The 21,256-nt window shown below is 36.7% G+C and overlaps 2 protein-coding genes across 3 annotated transcripts in view; one reads left to right on the top strand and one right to left on the bottom strand.

Annotated features, from left to right (window-relative positions):
- The window catches only part of osbpl6 (oxysterol binding protein-like 6), a 792,463-nt gene that overhangs the window by 506,952 nt on the left and 264,255 nt on the right, over positions 1-21,256 (bottom strand). The window lies entirely within an intron of this gene.
- On the top strand, positions 17,946-20,145 carry atp5mc3a (ATP synthase membrane subunit c locus 3a). Of its 2 annotated transcripts, none has more exons than XM_037686979.1 (5): positions 17,946-18,008; positions 18,206-18,302; positions 19,061-19,135; positions 19,568-19,758; positions 19,842-20,145. In XM_037686979.1, the coding sequence occupies exons 2-5, from the start codon at positions 18,264-18,266 to the stop codon at positions 19,954-19,956; spliced, it is 420 nt and encodes a 139-aa protein (XP_037542907.1). In that variant the 5' UTR covers positions 17,946-18,008; positions 18,206-18,263; the 3' UTR covers positions 19,957-20,145. The 2 variants fall into 2 exon arrangements, with proteins under 2 accessions (XP_037542907.1, XP_037542908.1); XM_037686980.1 differs by having other exon boundaries at positions 17,991-18,097.

Genomic DNA, 21,256 nt, shown 5'->3' with positions numbered 1-21,256 from the left:
TTAAAGGTTTTGAACTAAATTCTGAATAATACCTTTTTTATTTTCGTAGAAAAAAATCTGACTGGATTAATGAGCTAATGCAGTCAGAGCAGAGCTTAGACTAATTTAAACTGCTTTAATTTAAAATTAGCACATCAAGCAAATGCAATTTGATAAAGGTTTACACTGTCATTTAATATAACACAAATATTTACACTTAGTTGGTTATTTGCAAGCACATAAAGCAGTAGTAGCAGCTAGTTGTAGCATATGTGGTAAAGACAGAAGGGACATTTCATGCAGCAATATAGTAAGATTTTTTAAAACATAACTGAGTAATGCAGACTGATGACTGTGTAAAGGTTAATAAAGTTTGCTCACATAAAATGATTCAGTCTGGAGTTGTTTTAGGACCACATTTAGACCCTGGTCCAAATCATCAATTGCTCTGGTGATTTTTGAAGTGATGTTCTGTCTAATTAGCTTCAATAGTTTTAATTTTATCAGCTGTGAAAAAGCAGGGAGTATAAAGAAAAAGGACAAAAGACTGTGACAAACTGATCAAAGGCTGTCATGAAATGTTTAGAAGTTTAAAATGAGGTGACGTTTAATATTAATTAGGCTAATTAGATCAAGACGTCTGCCTTTTTTTCATACTCCATGTTCTGTGACTTATATTATTGCTGATAAGGTTCTAATGATAAACTTTTTGACAAAACGCTGCTGCACAAATCCCGACTTTTAAATTCTTAGCACTCCGAAAGAAGTTTTGTACGAACACCAGCATCCTCACCAACTTTTATAGGTGCATCATTGAGAGCCTGCTGACAGGCTGCATCACAGGGTGGTATGGGAACTGCACCAGTCAGAGCTGGAAAGCTCTACAGAGGGTGGTGCAAACAGCAGAGGACATCACTGTTAGCAGTCTCTGCACCATCCAGGACATCTACCACAGCCGATGTCTGCGTAAAGCACACAGCATCATTAAGGACCACACCCACCCAGCACAAGGACTCTTCCGTCTACTACCCTCAGGCAGACAATACAGGAGTCTGCCATTGCATATATAAAGACTCAAAGACAGCTATTACAAGCTGTCAGATTACTGAACTCTCGATAATTACAGTGAACAACTGACAACAACATTGCACCAAGCCACATCTGTGACACCTAATAAGGCTAACATTAGCTGTGACCGCTATTATGTTTATTGCTGCTGCACTATATGGCTTATCATGTATGTCACTAATTTATCATAATTCGTCTCTGTGTTCCTCACTACCTGTGCAATAACCTGTCACACAATGTGTAGTTTATGTTAGTAATGTGCAATATATATAATAATAATAATAATAATAATAATGTCATCACAATGTCAGCACTGTATGTTTCCATACAATGGCGAAATTAGTCTCTGCATTTAACCCATCCACCACCAGGTGGTGCAGTGGGCAGCTATTGAAAGCGCCCGGGGGACATTTTTGGGGATTAGACGTGCTGCCCAGAGACATCATGTGCATTTAAGCTTATTTTACTACCTTAAAATACTTGTTCACACAAAGTCATCCTACTTGCACCGTTATATTCTACCATATTGTTTACTATTTCTCTTTAGGATCTTGTAAATATTATAGTTTACTTTTTCACTTTTTGGTACTTTACTTTTGTACCCTTATTGCATGCTTTAGTGTTTACTCGTTTTTGTTCTTTGTTTTTAGCGAGTCAAATCAGTTCTTCTCACCCTGAACATGTCATTGTGCTCTTGACCTTACGTTAACCCTCATATGACAAATAAACACAACTTGAACTCCAAATTGAGACCATTCAAAGCATCTACAACAGGTAAGATATTAATTGTTCACAACCTTTATATGTGAATAAGATAAGCACACACTTGCAAGGAACAACTTTTGAACTAAACGTGTCAGTTCGCCTGTTTCAAATGTGAATCATAATAGATACGTATTTTTTTGATTATTAAACCTTTTTTTTGTTTGTTTGTTTTTAACAACAAAAGCATGGAAAGAGGTTTAGGTGATTTTTTTTTTTATATATATATATATTGTGCAAAAATGTTTATACCATTTGGTATAGTTCATGAAACAAACAAATTATTGAGTGATCAAAACGTAATTAGATCATTAGCCGATAAATAACGATTCTCATCCAAGAAAAAAAAAACTCATACGGACCCCACGTCTCTGATTTTTTTTCATCGCCTTAGCCATTTGCAAGCTGTGGCCATTGTTGATTCAAGGTGAGACCTGTATTATTGTCTTATAGGCTCGTGTTTTTATTGTTGTTATCTTCAAGAATGGGCCCATTTTGTCATTTAATTGAGGCTCATGGGCTCGGCTGTGAAATGGCACACATGGGAATAAGACGTCAAGCGGCTGAATTTCCACAGCCATTAACTGCTCCACACTCAATTAGAATGCATAGGATCCTGACATTTCATAACTTATGGGTCTCCAGGCTGATATAACTCCCGAGTATAAAAGCAGCCACATTCTAAAGAGCCATAACCAGAAGCTTACATCCTCTTTAAGGTGTTAACCAGTTGTTGTTTTTTATCATTTGCTGTGCAAGATCACAATAAAGAAATGTGTGATGTGATAAAAACTAAATCTTCCAGCACCATGTTATATGGCTACTTTTTCCGTTGGAGTGATGTAAACATATTTTGCCGTAGATGAGAAGATGCCACAAATAACGGTTGAGAAGCAGCATCGGCTCTAACTATCAATTAGATCCAGTTTCATGGTAGCATTCTCCCTTCTGCATGTCTAATAAATCATGTTACATACCAGCAAAAATAATGCAGGATGCACATAAGACAAGATTGTAATACAGCATAAATATGAAATATGAACGGCAGAAAATTGAACCACTTAATAGAAACTAGGGTTTGGTATGCCGCTGTGCACCATCTCAGGAAAGGTGATGCTGACAATCAGAATTATGATGATAGAAATGTACTTTGATTGCTGTTTAATTTTCTTTGGTGATCTTTCGTCGCCACTATAACTCAGTTTGAAAGCAGACAGCTTCTATTTGCCAGGTAATTAATAACAGGCCGCCAAGGCAAGATTTAGCTATTATTCCTAATATGGGCAGTGATTGTAAAAAGCACCTTTTTCCAATGGTACGATTGCTTTCATTTAAATCTTGTTACGTTGTAACAGCTTCAATTTGCACAAAACGCAGGCAAACTTTCAGCACGGCCATCAGTGGTCTAATTTAAAGAGATTGCTGCTATCTGAAGACTTTCCAATTAATTCAATTTGATTGCTTCTATAATTTAATGCTTTACAACAAACAGGATTAGGCTTTTTTTATATGGAGTGTGACTGTATCTCCTTTGGGGTTTTCTGCATCATAACTCTTTGGAATAAGTCTGACCCTTAATAAAACAAATTATGAACACCTATGTGTCTTAAGAAAGCCCCAGCTAATCACCAAGCATGGATCAAGATGAGATCAGAGGATTGAAGCCAGAGGCCGGGCAGTAGATCACACTTTTCTCAGGTTCTCTGTTGGTGGCAAACCAATAAACTTTAAAAAGGTGACGCCCTCTGCCACGGACAACAAAGCACCTACAGCAGAACCTCCAAGGTAGAGCCTCTCATGTGTCACAACCGCCGTGACTCTCGACAATATGACAGATTAACGACGGCAGGTTGAGCCCTGTACTTTAGGCCGCCCACATTCTCAATTATGTCTGTCTTAATGTACACTGAACAGCAACAATTGCAGGGCCATGGACAGGGTAAGCACGCACTTTCAGGAAGCAAACTAGTGACAGAATAATAAAGTGCCATGATTGATTCAGCTTGCTGAGTGCCAGATCGGTTTATTGGGTGGGAGGAGTGGTACCAGATTGTGTAAGTTACTGTGATGAGCTGTTATTGTCTTTGTGTGAGAGCTAAAACTAGAACAGTGGAAAGATATTTGCTTTTTATTACTGTCATGTCACTATTTTGTGGTAATCTAAATATGTGCATACATTGTAAAAGGGAGGCAATAGTCACATTTAGAAAGCCTGAACAAGTAGGATTTTATTGTCATCCGCCACTATGAAATCCTGCTATGTGTTTGTTCACTTGTCTGTCTCTGTGTTAGCAAAATATCTCATGAAGTACTGACTGGAGACTCTTAGCAATTTTATTTATGGATGTTCATCGATTAACCTTCGCAGTCTCCACAATTCAAGATGGCCACCACAGCTAGTGAACTTTAGCAAACACTAAAATGTCAAAAGTTTTTTTAGTTTTACAAATATTGAGCTAAATTTTGACATGTTAGTAGCTGAGTACCATCTGTATCACATACACCGAGTGCTAAAAGATTGCATGATATTTTTACATAAAACATAACTGTTAGTCAGTCCTTGTTGCAGTTAGCAAAATATCTCATGAGTGTATTTCAATGAAACTCTAAACAAGTTGTCACTGGATGTACATAATTAACTTTTTGAGTCATCCTTATTCAAGATGGCTGCCACAGCCACACCATTGCCAACACAAAAATATCTATATCTCGGTCACTTTTACAGATATTGATCTAAGTTTTGCTTTTTGTGCTGAGACGTTTCACCTTCCTTTGAACTTTGGTGTGCATAACATCATTACACCAAAACTATTAAAAAATTGCTTGAGATTTTGTTTCAAATCTTGTTGTTCAATGTGGCAGACAATACGAGTTTCTTCAAGGAATACTATTTTCAATTTGTTTTTGTTCTATAAAATAAGAAAACAAATTAAAAAAATGGGTTTGTCAAACAAAACATGTATATTTCAGGTTTTAATTATAATCCTTCGAAGCAGAATCGTAAATTTCACTCCTGGTTTCTCATTTCCTTCACTCAAGGTTAGATTCAGTATGCTGTGGTTTTCAAAATGCCAAAACTTCAATTGTTTTCATACAAATAAACAAAACTACGTTACCTTGCTGACATGTTGCCAGCATAATGTTTGTATGTTGCACAGAGAGTTAATGCATATTAATGGGACCTGTAAAAGCAACTAATTGAGCATTCCGGATCTTGCTGAGTTGGGCATCTGTGAGTGACATTGTGCAGCTCCAGGACCTACACCAGACTGGCTTTATTAGCTCTCTGAACTGAGATGTAGGTCAGGCCATTAAAAGCAGGAAGGGATCGTTCACTAAATACTGTTGTGACAGCAACGATTCTGACACCCCAGTCTGTGAGCACTCTGTGTGTGTGTGTGTGTCTGTTCAGGCGACATTTGCAGCAGCTGCACGCTCGATGCCTATGAGTAGGGAGAATTTATATAATGGATTGCTGCTCCAAAAAGTTAATCCTAGTTTAAAGAGATTTAATTGAGCAGTATAAAATACAACCATATGCGTCCCATAAAAAAACGAGGCGTTCCATACAAATTTTAAACTGATTTTCCCAGTGGGTTTATTTATGTGTAACAAGCTTCAAATACACTGTGGTTTGGGTAATTTTGTTAATGATTCAAACAAAATATAGTAAGGTATTGCGTGCATAATAAGGACTGTTTAAATCAGTTTAAAGAGATAATTCAGATCTTTTCAAGTGGCATTTTATAAAAAGCCTATGAACAATTGACTTGACCTGCTGTATATATTGAATAACCTCAGTTAAGAAAAATATGATTCATTTCAGAATAAAGTGATTGAACAATTGCGAGGACAAGTGCATTGTGGCCATCTTAAACTAGCTCCACTATAAATATATATAAACAACACAAAGTTATTTTTTGCAGAAATCTGATTATATTCCTGCTGAAAGTGCTTTGGATTGCATCAACAGTGTTACAGCTTGTTGCTGCCATTTGCCCTCACAATAGCTTTGATATTTCTTGTAAATATGGTAACTTGGTGGCATGGTGGCTCAGTTGGTAGAGCTGTTGACAGGTTGCCGGAATGAATCTTGACCGGGGGCCTTTCTGGGTGTGGTTTGCATTTTCTCTCTGTGCATGTTTTGCTTTTCTCCAGGTACTCTGCTTTCCTCCTACAGACCAAAATATGTATGTTTGGCTAATTTGTAACTCGAAATTGTAACTAGATGTCAGAGTCAGAGTTTCTCTATCATCGGTCCACCACATGTGGAAATTATGTACACAGGGTCCCAGTTACATCCAACAATAAAATGTAAAAGAAAAACAGTAATAAGATCTAAGATATGAACTAAGAAAAACATCAACTAAAAATACAATAAGCACTAATAACATAAAAACAATACGCCGAACAGCAGCACGAACATGAGTCTGTGTAAACAGATGAGCACGAATGAACACAGCAACATGAAACAGATCAGCAGCAACATGAAACAGATCAGCAGCAACATGATGTGATTTTTTCACAGTGATTATTCTGGTTAGAGATTCATGAGTCTAACAGCCTCAGGGTAGAAGCTGTTCCTCAGTCTAGTGGTTCTACGCTTAATGCTCCTCAACTTCTTTCCTGAGGGGAGTGGGGCAAAAATTGTGTGTGATGTGTGAGCGGGGTCCTTCATGATGCAGGTGGCCCTCTTCCTGCATCTGGAGGTGTAGATGTCTGTGATGGTGGGGAGACTGACTCCGACAGTCTTCTGTGCAGCCTTCACCACTCTCTGCAAAGCTTTTCTTTCTGCAGCTGTGCAGCCTCCATACCACATGTTGATGCTGGAGAACAGGATGCTCTCCACTGCACACCTGTAGAAGGAGGTGAGGACTGAGCTTCCCAGTCCAGCTCGTCTCAGCTGCCTGAGGAAGTAGAGTCTCTGATGAGCTTCTTGATCAGGCTGGTGGTGTTGTTGCCCCAGCTGAGGTTGTCATTCAGGTTTACATCCAAAATGTGAAAAAGAAAGTGAATGGTTGTTTGTCTCATTTGTCTCATTTGTCTCTATGTGGTGTGATGGACTGGTGATCTGTCCAGGGTGTCCCCCACCTCTTGCACAGGGTTGCTGAATATGGGCTCCAGTGACCCCCCCATGGCCCAAAAAGGAAGAAGATGATGGATGGATGGATGGATGGATGGATGGATGGATGGATGGATGGATGGATGGATGGATGGAAATAACTGTTTAAAACATGAGAGTGATTTGAAGTTTTTTTAAATATAGTCCACATGAACCACTATTGATTATTTATTTATTTATGTATTTGTTTGTGTATTTATTTATTTGTTTGTTTGTTTATTTGAGACTGGAGTTGTTTGGAGATAGCAGAGATTCACTTTGTTCTTGTACATGGTAGCTGGTCAGAATGACATTCTTAATCTCTAATCTGCGAATTGGTTCATTCAAATACTTTTGACAACAGTATACAGTCAAAGTGACAACAACTGGACCACAACAGTAAATATGATCTAAAACAGTGAGTAAACAGAGCAATAATACTCAACAGGGAGCAACATACTGCCACATCCGATTAGCCTAGAACTTATTTAATTTCTTTTTTAAGTTGTAAACAGAGTGACTGGTGCTGGAGATGCACCATAGCTCTTATTTTATAAACTGTGTGCACCATAAAGTGTCTGTCTATCAAATCCTTTCTCCATATGTGGTCCTTAACAACCTTCTGTCTGCTGAAACCTGCATATTGTATGCATGTAGGGTGTTGCTGAAAAAAGAGACAGCAACACATTGTAGCCATAGACCACAGCGTATGTCAAGCAAATTCCTTTATGGTGCAGTTTATCTACACATGGTTTTTTTTTTCTGTCATCAGTTCTTGGTGGCTTTCCCTAAAGTTTCATAAGCCATTTGACTGTAGATGTTAGTGACCTCAGAGTCACTAAAAAAAAAGCGCAGATCCGTAAACCAATCATCGCACGGCTGCCCCTGTCAGTCACGCTCCTGTTCACACAACCGCCGCCTGAATTTCCTGATGTTCAACAAAGAGAGGAAAGAGGATTAAAGCTCAGTTCATGCTGGTGTTTGTTAGAACACTGGACCCGTTTTAAAACTTTATTCAAATTCAAGCCAATGCTGGCATGGTATTACATCTGCTGAAGAATATATGATATATATAATATATGATAAAAATCGCTAAGCTCAGTTGAATGCTCAAAGGGCATCTGGCGAATACAGATGTAGCTGAAAAAGTCGGGACAAAACTAACAATACTGCATGCTTCAGCATTTCTTATGCATCCAGCTGCTCTGCTCAGCAGCACAAACATCAGTGTTGTTATAGATTTGCTGAAAAATCAATTTTATGAATGCTAATGTCCTTTAAATCTTTCAGAGGAAAAACAATGTTTGGTGCATTTTTTTAAGATAGTTTCCAACAGTAGTAAGAAACTGCCTGAGTGGAATTACTCAATATTGGACCAGCTGCTTGAAGTCTGTCTACGCTCTCCATAAAGAAGCTTCTCAGGCTGGAAAGTAAATGTTTCTCCTAAAAATCTGTACAAGCAGGGACTTTGTACAGCTGTGACCTGGATTCAATTCAGTCTCCAGCTGATTTTACACCTGTTCTCTGGTTTGCTCTGGGACCGAAGCTGGAAGGTGTTATCATGGTTTATGATCATCACAGCAATGATTATCAACTGTGCCACCTGGAAGAAATGGCACAGTCACATTTTTTAAATATATCTCGTTACAAGCAAAATCTTTCTTGTAATCATTATTACTATTTCTGCCACATTTGGCCTGTGATAATCTTTAAATTGTTTATCAATCTAAATCAAAAAGCTACATTAATATAATTTAATGTAGCTAATTATGCAAAGGTAAAAAGTAGTTGTTTTCCTAATTCAGTGCTTGACAAGCTAATCTTTCTTCTCTTTGTAATGTATTTTATATAGAGCTTAAAACTTTAATACAATTTTTTGGGGGGAACAATTGTGGATTAAAAGAAGAGGTCATTGTATTTAAACTTGTCATCATCATTCTCTGTCAGTGTTTACATGTGTCATGAGCCGTGGATGACCTGAATGCAAGCACACAGGAGGAAAAAAGTCACCGTGCTGCAAAGTTCTTAACTCAAGAATCCAAAAAGCAGCAAAATAAATAAATGTAAACAGATTATTTGTTCTTGGCCACACTGTTAGCATTTTAACTTGGTCAGATTTATGCTATTTAAAAGTTTAGGTGGGGAAGGAGTGTATATATTAGGAGAAGAAACTGTAATAGACAACAGGGGTGCTTGATTACTAATAGAAAACAGGTGGCGAAGAGCTGGAGACAGGCATCTCATGAATATGAATAAATAGCGAAATTATTCCTAAATTACCTGAATACCAAAACATATAATAAATAAAACCAAACTAAGCACTTCTAAATGTTTAACAAACTGTGCAATGTGTTTAAACTAACATCTTCTAAATGATAAAAACAATTGGTTGATCAGCAGTAATAATAATTATTATTATTTTACAAGCAAGTTAGAATCTAACACCTTGACTTCCTGTTTGAATCTGATGAGTTTCTACATGTTCTTACCTATTATTATTTTACGCACTTATGCACTTTGCTAACAACAGCATGCGTGCGTGTGAACAATTGTGTAATTAAAGTAAAAGGTGAAATAAGACATGACTTGAGTAAATTATTCAATATTTCAGTATGAGCTTTTTAGTAAGGAATTTTGGTTTGGGGCCCTGTGATGGACGTACGACCCGTCCAGGGTGTACCCCGCCCCTTGCACAGTGATTGCTGGGCATGGGCACCGGCGACCCCCGTGACCCAAAATGAAGGAAGCGGGTAAAAATAATGGATGGATGGATGAATTTTGGTTTGGTTTGAATCAAGTAGAAATATGTTTATAGATTTTTTTTTTTTTTTTAAACAAAAACCTTCCAAAGTGGCTAAAATCATAATGTTTAGTGATGATTTTAGGTCTTCTGTCTCTGCATGCATGTGTGGGAGACATGGATACTTTATGTCATCTGTGTGGAAATGAACTTTCTGATTAAAATAATAAACTGCACCCCACTTCATAATCAGCAGAATTAAAGAAACAATGTTGAGACATTTTACCGTAACTGATGCTGAACTTCCCCAAGCAAATTAACAGAAAGACACTGAAAGCTGTGTGCAGATTTTATTTATTTATTTATTTATTTATTTTATTTAGGCGTGTGGATTGTGGCAAATGCCAATCAGGTATGAAGCTAACTATCTTTTCCAGGTCTAAATTAGCACTTTCAATGTATATTACATTAAATTAGGTGACATGTTTGCAGTCATTCAGATTTGCTCCCTGTTGTTTTCTGGGAAGGTTTGGACTGAAAAGACAATTACTGTCAGTCTAGCAAACACGATAAATTGATGTCAACCAAATCAACAAGTGGTCATTCCTAATAATTGGTTTATCTTCATCTGCATAAACATATTTTTAAACGTTTATATGGTTCAGAAATCAGAGCAAAACTGGTCCAAAGCCTTAGTCGTGGGAAAGTAAGAAACTCGTTCAGTTTTGTGCAGCATCCAGCGATGGAGATTAGCATGGAGCCATCAACAGCATTGCAGTCCCTCCCTACTCTGCTCCTGCTGTCAGACCGCCTCCTCGCTGCTTGTCAGGAGCTCCGACGAGAAGCTGTAAAAACCTTTTCCCCTCTCCTTAACAACTGCAAAACAACACGCACACACCCGGGCTGAGGTGCCTGCTTTTCTGAGGCCTCTGACAGGACGTGCCGCAGGCACAAATTGTAATTCATAAAGGTTAAGGGGGTCAATGCCTTTTATTACCAGTCTGAGTGCATCCAGCTTGATGGGGCGGGCATGCAAATGGAATGTCTCACAGTGGTCTATGCAAGAACTCAGACAGCGAGTGCGTGCCTGTGAACGCAAGGAAGGAAAAGGCGAGGAGAAGGGTGGTGGGGTGTGTGAGATAGGCTGCACTCTCCACCTTCCAGAGCCACACAGGACCACACAAATGCAGCCCAGTTAATTAGACAGTATGACATTGACCCCAGGTAGTTAACGGCCACTTTGATATGTGCTGTCTTGCAATTAATGTATTGTAGCTGTTCATGTTTTACCATTCGGTTAGCTCTGACCTATAAGACGTTGCATTACACTTTGGCCTAGTGTTCACTCCTTTGTTTTACATCATGCATTAGGAGAAGGTCTGTGTCATCAGTGAGAACTTAAACATGCTATATGTTAGCTTTAAAATGTATTTTTACTGCACAAAAATATGTGCTTCAAGTAGATCCTATGAGCAAAGCAAATACATACCACCATAAAAATGTAGATATGTGACCCATATATGCAGATCAACAAAATAATATATTCTGCTTTACTCGGTTCACTTTAAATCTAAGGATTCAGAAAGAAGAATATGTTTCTCATCTATTCTGTACCAGTTGCTTTGACCCCCTGCAGCAACAAAACACCAGACCCCATTCATCACACCAGCACCCTCTACTGGCCTATAAGTAAATTACTTTCCTCTGGTTTCTGATAAAACAATTTTTATTGTTCTTATGCTTTCAAAAAAAACATCATACCAATGTGTGTGAGCTGAGTTTGTAGAATGAACTCATGTATGTTTAAGAACTGCATAAAGCAGTAAAGAAAATTATTAATGTAGCTGTTTTTATAATGTAGCTGTTTTTTATTTATTATTTTTACAATTTCTTCTATTACGTTTAATTTAACATGTTTTTTTATGACTGTCTATTGTTGTCTGTACCTCATCTGTGTTCTTTGTTTAGATCAGGTCTCTCTTGTAAATGAGTCCTCGTGGCTCAATGAGACTAACCTGTATAAAGGTTGAATGAATTATAACGTGCTGTTGGAATGATTTCCACTGTACAATTAAACACAACAATAATACAGTTTTTGCATTTATGTCCAAGGAATGTGATTTTTGAATATCCATTGTTTACCCTTCATGTAAATAACAATATTATATAATCCATTCAAAGTGGATTCTCTTTGATTGATCACTAAATGACGCATTTAAAGAAGTTCTGGTTGGTGTAAAAGAGAAAACAAAGCTTAATATAAGGCAGGACAAACTGTTCAATAATACTGATTAGAATAATAAATTAAATAATATAATAGAATATTTATCATAATAATAGCATTAAATAGGTTAAAATAAATAGAAAACCTAAACTTCTTCAAGCCATTTGAAGACATAATCTAAAATTTTATACTGACATGGTGGTCTGATAAATTTAAATATAGAACCATGAAAGCACCAAATCCCACCAAAACAATGTATTAGTAATGGAAGAAAATAAAACAATTGGTTGATCAGCAGTAATAATAATAATTATTATTCAAGCAAGTAGATGGATTTCTCCTGTAAATAATGTATTTCACATTTTCACTTTTGGCACCTTGTTTTTGTATTTTTGTTGCATGCTTTGGTAGTTGTTGTTGTTGTTGTTTTGGCGAGTCGAGACAGTTCTTCTCGTCCTCAGCCTTTCATTTCATTGTTGACCTTGTGTTGATCTGCATATGACAAATAAAACCACACCTGAAGTATCACGCTTAATGTTGTTCAGCACAATGCATCCGTTGAAGTAATTCTCTTAATGTTTGTGTAATATCACTTTATGAGGACTCACTGTGGATGGGATACAGTGGTAACAGCTAAAATTGTAAATCAGGCGGGGTGTGACTGTAATTGCTATACATTAAAACAAAAATCTGAAGTGGAATTAAAGGCCTATCAGCAACTGAAGCAATTCATATCACCTGCTGCTTTTTATGACACTGTTTTAAATTAAGATCATGAAAATAGTGGGAGTTGAAAGGAAAACTTGGTAAAAGGTGTTATAAACTATCTCATGCAAGTTATTGTACTGTTGTGCTATGCAATATCTACTATGTAATATGTACTATTATATTGTACAGTTATTGTTATTGTTTTGTACTATTATATAGGGATATTTTCTTTACTTTGTATTTTTCATCCTATTCTTTTTTTATTTTTGTAAATACTTTATTCTAATGTGTATTTTTTCCAACAAACGCAAAATTTTGTTTATAATCATCATATATGCAAACTGAATGCTTTATTCTATTCAGTAAATTTTATTCCTTTTCTATAAACTGTGTGCAATTTCTTCTGTTGTTATTCACATTTAGGCTCCCAAGAGTCCAAAGTCCTCTGATCAGGTCCAACATTTCCTCCTAGGAGTTTAGTATTGGTAATAGTGGTTTTAGTAGTTTACTTTTGCCATATCAGCTAATTAATAGAAGGAGTACCGTACTCGAAGGAACCCACATAGTGGGTTACACAAAAAGTGGTAGTAGTACATAGTACATACTATTGTAATATTGTAATAATATTGTAAAAAAAATTAAAAAAAATTTTAAATTGTATGCAGATTGTCTATTGTTGTTTTTTGTTATCCACTGTTGTCATCACCCTTTGCTAAAATTCAAGTATCTCTTGTAAATGAGTCCCAGAGGCTCAATGGGATTAACCTGTATAAATAAAGGTTGAATGCATTGTATGACTGTGTTAAGGGTGATGCCCAGCTACACCAAAATTTAGCTCAATATCTGTAAAACTGACTTAGCTGCAACCATTTATGTGTTTTAGCTGTGGCTGCCATCTTAAATTTGGTTGGCTGCAACAGTTAATCACTTGTAGATATATATCCAATGAACATCCAAACCAATTTCTGAAAGTTTTATTCAAATGTGTCCAGTGGTTCATGAGCTATTTTGCTAACCCGATAAACGAACACACGTAAGAGTAAAAATGTTTTTATTCGGTTGGAAGTATGTAAACTCTGTACGTTGTGAGTCAAACTTAACGTCCCTAATTAATCAAACGTGAATTGAATGGTTACGAATCAAGATCAAATAATAGAAAATAAATGAAACAAAAGCGTAGTCAGCCAGAGTGGAGCACATAGAATAGTGTGTTTTCTTAATGCATAAAATTTGTCACTGTCTTCCTTCAGTTTTTCATTTATACGTACTGTACTGGTGGATTTTGTCCACTGCCCACGAGGTGAGGAATCTGTGACTTCATGTTCATTGTGAAACTGAAAAGATCATACCTGAGGAACCACTGGGACTCTCTTCCCTTTAAGCCAGCATGCAGCGAAGGCAGGCTCCCTTTGCTCATTACTTTTCCATCACAGAGCAGCTGCTGTGGAGTCATTCATCACGATTACAAACCTGCCTGGTGTTGGTAGCCTACAGCTCCACCATCATCCTCCAAGTCTCAATGATAGCGTCCTGGACATGGTGGCAAATTGAACAGGTGATAGTTGTGGACAGTGTTTGTTAGAAGAGGAAAAACTAAAACTGATACACAGGCTGAATTCTGCGTCAAATGCAATCAATTTGCCAACTTTTTTTTATTTTAAATATTGTACCGTTTTTGTACATTTAAGAATTTTTAATCCTTGTATTAATGTTTATATTCTACAGCTTTAATTACATATTTAAAATATCACAAATAATCTAATGATTAATGTGTGTAATAATAAATAAATAAATAAATACATATTCTAATGATGCACTGGCACAATTTTTCATTGATAAATGAAGCTTTAAACACGTTATTTCTATTTTGCTCTAGTTTTGCTTTAAATGCTGAATGGTATCTAGAAACTAAATCCAATTCTTCATTCCTTCTTTCTAATAAAGGTATACAACTTAGGTTTCAAACCAAGACTGTTCTTAAGTTTAAAATAACCCAGATTTAAACATTTGGGACTCCATGTGAATATGAAAGTGTCTAATTTGAAACTTTCAAAAGGTTTGTTTTTGCTTTGTGTAAACGTGACTGAGATAAAATATAATAATAAAAATAAAACACTTTACTCAGTCATAGAAGTTAGTCAGTCTGTTAAATTTTTTTTCCATGTTTTTGAAAGTTTTCTTTGAAAGCCGTTGCTTTTCCTTGGCTGAATATGTGACAGACATGATGGGCAATAAGGAAATGTGTAAACAGTGAAGGAGAAAACAGAGTGATAAAGGAGTGGTGGATCGAAAAAATATAAAAAATCTACAAATTTCTGAAAATTATGTCCATAAACATCCCAACTGTGTTTCTGACAGGCTCAGGTTTATTACATAAATATGTGTTTTAAACATGTTGCCTTGCAATATATATATATATAATTTTTGTGTGTGTGTGTAAAAACACTAATTCACAAATTTTGTTGAATGATTTCTAAAACTTGCATAAATCACAAATATTAAAACATTTTTTAGTCAGTTCAGTTTATTTATAAAGACAAGTCAAATTTATTCATAACGCACTTTATAAAAAAAAAAGCAGCTGTTACCAAAGTGCTTAACAATAAACATCAATGGCAGTAATTTAATGAAAAAAGCAATATCAAAATTAATTATAAGCATCAAAATAAAAACACAGAGCAATAAAATACTAAATCATATCACATTGCGTTAAACCTAAAAGTCAGTGAAAACAGATGTGTTTTAATAAGAGCTTTAAAAACAGGACGTGAAGTGACCTGTCTAATGTTGGGGGGCAGATTGTTCCAAAGTTAAAGGGCCCACAACTGAAAAAACCTGATCTCCTCTGTTTTTTGGTACAACCAAAAGCAGCAGATCAGATGATCTCAGCACCTGAGAAGGAGCAGGGTTGAAGTAGCTCAGAGCAAAATAAAGGTGCAAGGGCATTTAGGTGCTTAAAGGTCAACAGGATCATTTTAAAATCTATTCTAATATGTTCAGGGAGCCAATGAAGGGAGGACAAAATTGGTGAAATAGGCTCAGACCTACAAGTTCTTGTTAAGAGTTGAGCTGCAGCAATTTGGATGGTCTGGAGACATGAAAAGGACATCTAACTTGAAAAATTGAAGCCATTCAGGCTTTAATGTCATCAAGACATTTTAACAGAGGGTGAATGGAGAAATAACTATTGGGTTTTAGGGGCAGATAAATCTGACAGTGAAAAGAAAGACCATGTTTGCTCAGGATAGAAAAGGAGCAGATACAGTGAAAACAGAAGGGGTCAGAGAATTGAGCCCTGTAGAACCCCGCAAAAAAAAAAAAAAAAAGAGCAATGAAGCAGATAAATATTACTATAAATTAACACAAAGGCTTCTGTCACTCAGAAAACAACAGAACTACTCTAAAGTAAGGTAAGGTCCAGGAGTAAAAGGATCACAAACTGACCAGAGTCCATCCATCCGTTATCTTTTACCCGCTTCTTCCATTTTGGGTCACGGAGGTCGCCGGTGACCATGTCCAGCAATCATGTATGTTTAAAAACTTCAGGAACCACACTTGTAGCAATACTGCTATTTATGATAGCAAGAACAGAGGCTCCAATTGAGGGTAAAACGTCTTTAAAAAAAAACGATGCAGGGATGGGGTCAGCAGAGGAACATGAAGGTTTCATATTACCTTTCATTCATTCATTCAGCCTTTATTTATACAGGTTAATGTCAGTGAGCCTCGAGAGACATGTTTTAACAAAGAATTATGACCACTGTAGACAATCATAAAAAAGCATATAAAGATAGTCCAGGAAACAGGAGCAGAGTAGGAGAAGGCCTTTTTGCCTAGTTCAGTCCTCACTGAGGGGACACTGCAGGTAATAATGTCCTGAGAGCGCACGCTGTAGCTGCTCTCTCGTCGTGACATGTAGGAGGAGATGTATGAGCAACAGACCAAGAAGTAATTTAAAGATAAAAATGTACCAGTGGGAGAGTCTGTGTGACCAGTGAATACAGGGTGCAGTGGTAGGTACCATAGTTACAACCAATTATGAATCTTAGTGCAGCATGATAGGCAGCGTTCAGCATCTGCAGGGTGCTTGTAGGAGCATTCATGTAAAATGATGACCGTAGTCAATGGAGGGAAGGAAAGTTGCAGTTATAAAGTGTTTTCTAGAGCTCAGAGTTAGACAGGATCTATTTCTGAAAAAGAAACCCAATTTAACTTTCAGTTTCTTTGCCAAGTTTTTGGCATGGGGCTTAAAAGAAAGATGTGAATCAACCAAGATACCCAAGTATTTGAAAGAATCGACAAACTCAATTGGGTCACCATTTGAAGATAAAATAGAAGGAAGGACTGCTGGAACTGACTTCCTGTTTGAAAACAACATCCCTTTGGTTTTGTTGGCATTTAGTACCAGTTTGAGACCAACAACATCCATTAAAAATGTGAGAAATGGGCTCAAATTGATTGAAGCCAGAAGGGACAAAGATGGAGGGGTCAGCTGTAGAGTAAGACCTGGTTGCCTCAACCTTTTCAACAAAATATCTGATAAAATCATCACAAGTGTCTACAGAGGCCTCCATGCTGGCAGACTGAGGCATGTTTATAGTGCTAAGTCACAATAGAAATTGTCTCAGGGCACTGCATTCACTTACATACACAGCCAATTAGTAAAAGTTATCTATGTAAGGGAGCATTGAATCTTCACTCTGTCTCAGTCTCCCATCCTGAGCAAGCACAATGGCAACAGTGGAAAGGAAAAACTCCCTCTTAACAACTAAAACTAACAAACTCCCTTTTTAAAAAACCTCCATCAGAATTAGGCTCAGGACGAGCTGAGCAGTCATCTGCTTCGACTGGCCCCGAGTTTGAGAACAGTAGAAAAGAAAAGAACAAAACAAAATGTTGTAAAAAGACGTGAATGTTCATGTAAAATAAATAAATAAGAAAAATTTGATGCACTTCAAGTTCAAGTTCCTTTACTGCCATTCGCATCACATGTGGTACATAAGGTGGAAAAAAATTGTGCAAAATCTAAAATAAAAATAAATTCTAAAATCTAAAAAAACTACTTAAAATTTACAAGTATATACCTGCTCTTTAAAGGATTTGCTGCAATTTATTTTTTGTGGGCTTATGCAGCCATGCTTACAGCTGCTTCCCAATCTGGCATAGTAAAACCTAAATAGTCCATTATGACTGGAAATATTGTTACATTTAATATTGTTTTAAACATTTAAATAAGGTTAGAAGTAAATTGATGAAAGTAGATCAAGAAAAAAAAAAACACATGATTGTTCTGTCAGTAGTTGACTTTGTTCACGTGTACATTTCAATTAAAGTTTTTTTGAAGCGACCCTTCACTGTCATCCGGGTCTCTTAGACGTCATGTCGCGCATGCGCCCTTTCCCACTGTGGTTCGTCCTCTGCAGTCGGTAAGTCTGTAATGGCAGTTTGAATGAGAAGCGTACCTTCATAAATCCTTATTCATCTTTGTCTTATAGCTTCACCTTGCACTGCACAAGTGAGGATAGCGTGCAGAATAGATTTCAATGTATATCCGAATGCCTTTATTTTCTCTGTGGAGCATTTTTACACCTGTTTGACCTTAATTGTCTTTTTCTTCCTCCAGAGAGACCCGGGCTTCAGCCAGATTTGATCAAACCGGTTAAAACTACCTAAAATACAAGATGTACGCCTGTGCAAAGTTTGTTTCCACACCGGCTGTGGTGAGTTTGTTCTCCTTTCTGTGTTTCCGAGTTTGTAAATATGAGTTAGAATTACTAATATATCCGGTGGGCCTCTGGTCGAACTTGACTAGCTTATTTGCAAGGGTATTCGCAGACTAGGCCAGCGGGTTAGCCTGCAGCTAATGCTAACATTTTAATGAAACAAACCTTTTCACAATGAAAACGTAACTTTATTGTTCGTAAAAAAAGGTGCATGTCGATTATTAAGCGAATTGCTGCTTTACTTTTGCTTCAAATTTCAACAGACAGCTAATGCTGTTAGCTAAGGTCAAACACTTAGCCGAGATTAGCTCGGCGTTCAGAAAATAGTTATCACAGGCCAGTGCATTAATTAATAATTGTTCATGACTGTTCATTTAGTCTGTACTAATTTATACATGTATGTAGCTCAGTGTTGACTGTTTCCAAGGTCATTTTATCAGCTGCAGATTTTCAAACTATGCGTTCTGCAATAGTAAGAAACCAGAGTTGCAAATCTTTATCTAATAATTGCACAATAGGTTAATGAAACTAATCACAAGTTGTTTGTTTTTTTACGTTTTAAGTTTTACTGACATCACTGAATGCTACAGGTGTCTGAGTGAATGAATTATGCTGATTGACAGTGACATTCAAGGTGCCTTTCACATGCTCGTTTGTGTACATGGGATCTGACAACGGAATCAAGTCTTATAAAACGTTTGTTTCATTTTATAATTTAACCCTTTTCTCTTGTTGTTTTCTTATTGTTGTTGCAGGTCCGTGCTGGTTCCCGGGCTCTTTACAGACCCCTGTCAGCCTCTGTGCTGTCCAGGCCTGAAGCCCAAACAGAGGTGAGAATTGCACGCTTTGCACAGAATAACTTTTTTACTAAACATATGTTAAGAAGGAATTTTATTTTATTGTTAATTTTAAAAATGACGTATGAAGTTACAGACTGCTTGCCTAATTCTAAATTCCTAAAGCAATAAAATAAAAAGATGCATCAGAAATTAGAATCTGTTTTAAGGCCTGTTTGTTGTTCCATTGATTTTTATTTATTTATTTATTAAACTACAGATATAAAGTTCTCTTTTTGTATATTGTTTTACAAGTTTTGAATGTTAATTTTAAAAGCTAACATGGGCTCTTGCTCAGTTATCAAAAGGTTTTGTTTGTCATGTTTTTCTAGCATTATTCTGTATATCAGCTCATGGTGTTAATCATGTTTCAGAACTTTTAAATAAACGTGAATGTTTATTTTATTGTTTCTGTTTTTGATGCAGAGCACTGTTGCTGTGATGCCACAGAACCACCTTACTCAGGTCACACTGAGAGGCTTCCAGACCAGCGCCATCAGCAGGGACATTGACACTGCCGCCAAGTTTATTGGTGCTGGAGCTGCCACTGTTGGAGTTGCTGGATCTGGTGCTGGAATTGGGACAGTGTTCGGTAGTCTCATCATTGGCTATGCCAGGTTTGTTTTAATTTTGTCACAATATATCCATAAAACTGTTCACACATTTCTTGTTGGATTCATTTGTAACTCTTTGTTTTCAGGAACCCATCTCTGAAACAGCAGCTGTTCTCATATGCCATCCTGGGATTTGCCCTGTCTGAAGCTATGGGACTCTTCTGTTTGATGGTTGCTTTCCTTATTCTGTTTGCTATGTAAAACTGCCCTTACAACACTTTAATTACAGTTGTGACTAAATATTTTCTTGTGGCTACCAATAATGTTCCGTCTTGGTGTCATGGAAATGTACATTTTTCAAGTCTTTCAGACACAGTCAAAAAAAGCAAATCATGTATTGTAAAAACGAAAGATCTTACACAATTAAAATACATGTATTTGACTATTTAATGTTGGCAGTAACTTTTATGTCCGAAACATCACAACAGAAATTGTTTGGCTTTTCATGGATGTCATATTAAAAAAGCTGCTTAGAGTGAACACAAGTTAGCTCAACTTATTTAGCTGCAGGTTAAGCACTTATCAGCAAAACAGTGGCTTTTGTAAATGACACTGAATAAATTCTAGTGATTTACTGAAGTGAAATTTGTTCTTTTCAATCACCAAGCTGCTCTGAAAGGCTAAATTTATTTTAAAATGATACATTAATGTTATAAGGCACTTATGGAAAACTTCCCATTTAATATTTTTTGATAGTGGAAAAAGACAGGTGGTTTGCAAAAGTGATTTAGGGAACCTCACTGGGTTATGAAACGCTTGAGTGGTCGTAAGAAGCTACACATTAAAGCTCTTTACAATAATTGACAGTAATGTAGCCTTAACTGTTAAACTGGTTGCTGGTCATAGTTAATGACATGGTTGAAAATGTTTTTAGCAATGTGTTGTGCTTAAACCAGCAATAGTTGTGGGTATAGCTGCAACATATGGATTAAATCTCAATCACTGAGGTAGAGCATGCCATCTTCAGCACAATGGGAAAGTTTTTATTGTACAAAGTACTTCAATGTGGCTGGTGGTGATTTAATCTGTTGAGTCAAGTTCTCGGAAGTACACAAGCAAATGGATGAGTGAATTTTCATCTGAAACAAATGCTTCATGGTTCAATTGGAATGCTTTGTAATATTTTAAAATGCTGCTTTTTGCATCAGCATTTTTTTTAGTTTTTACACAAACGCCTGGAAATTTACACTGTTGGAACTGTCAATGGGAAGAGATCTGGACATTTAAGTACCGGTATCGCTAAACTCAGGTTTCTGGATGCTGCAGTACTGTTGTTTCTGGAGCGAAGCAGGCTGTTCCATGGATGAAAGTCACCTACACAACCGCTCGCAATCATGGTGTTTTATAGGCATCAAATAACTACAACTAAACATGTTGGAGAATATGTATTTGAACATAAAGTGAGGCCGGAACTAAAAGTCAGATGTAAGCGCCTGGAGAAATATTTTTTAACTATCTTTCAAGCAAATATTTGCTTAAAGGTCTGCATTCCTGTCTATAA

This window comes from Nematolebias whitei, chromosome 13 (genome assembly GCF_014905685.2).
Source record: "Nematolebias whitei isolate Nwh7 chromosome 13, NemWhi1, whole genome shotgun sequence".
Lineage (NCBI taxonomy): Eukaryota > Metazoa > Chordata > Actinopteri > Cyprinodontiformes > Rivulidae > Nematolebias > Nematolebias whitei.
Note: the sequence above shows the minus strand (reverse complement) of the source record. Positions and strands in the feature narration are given on the sequence as shown.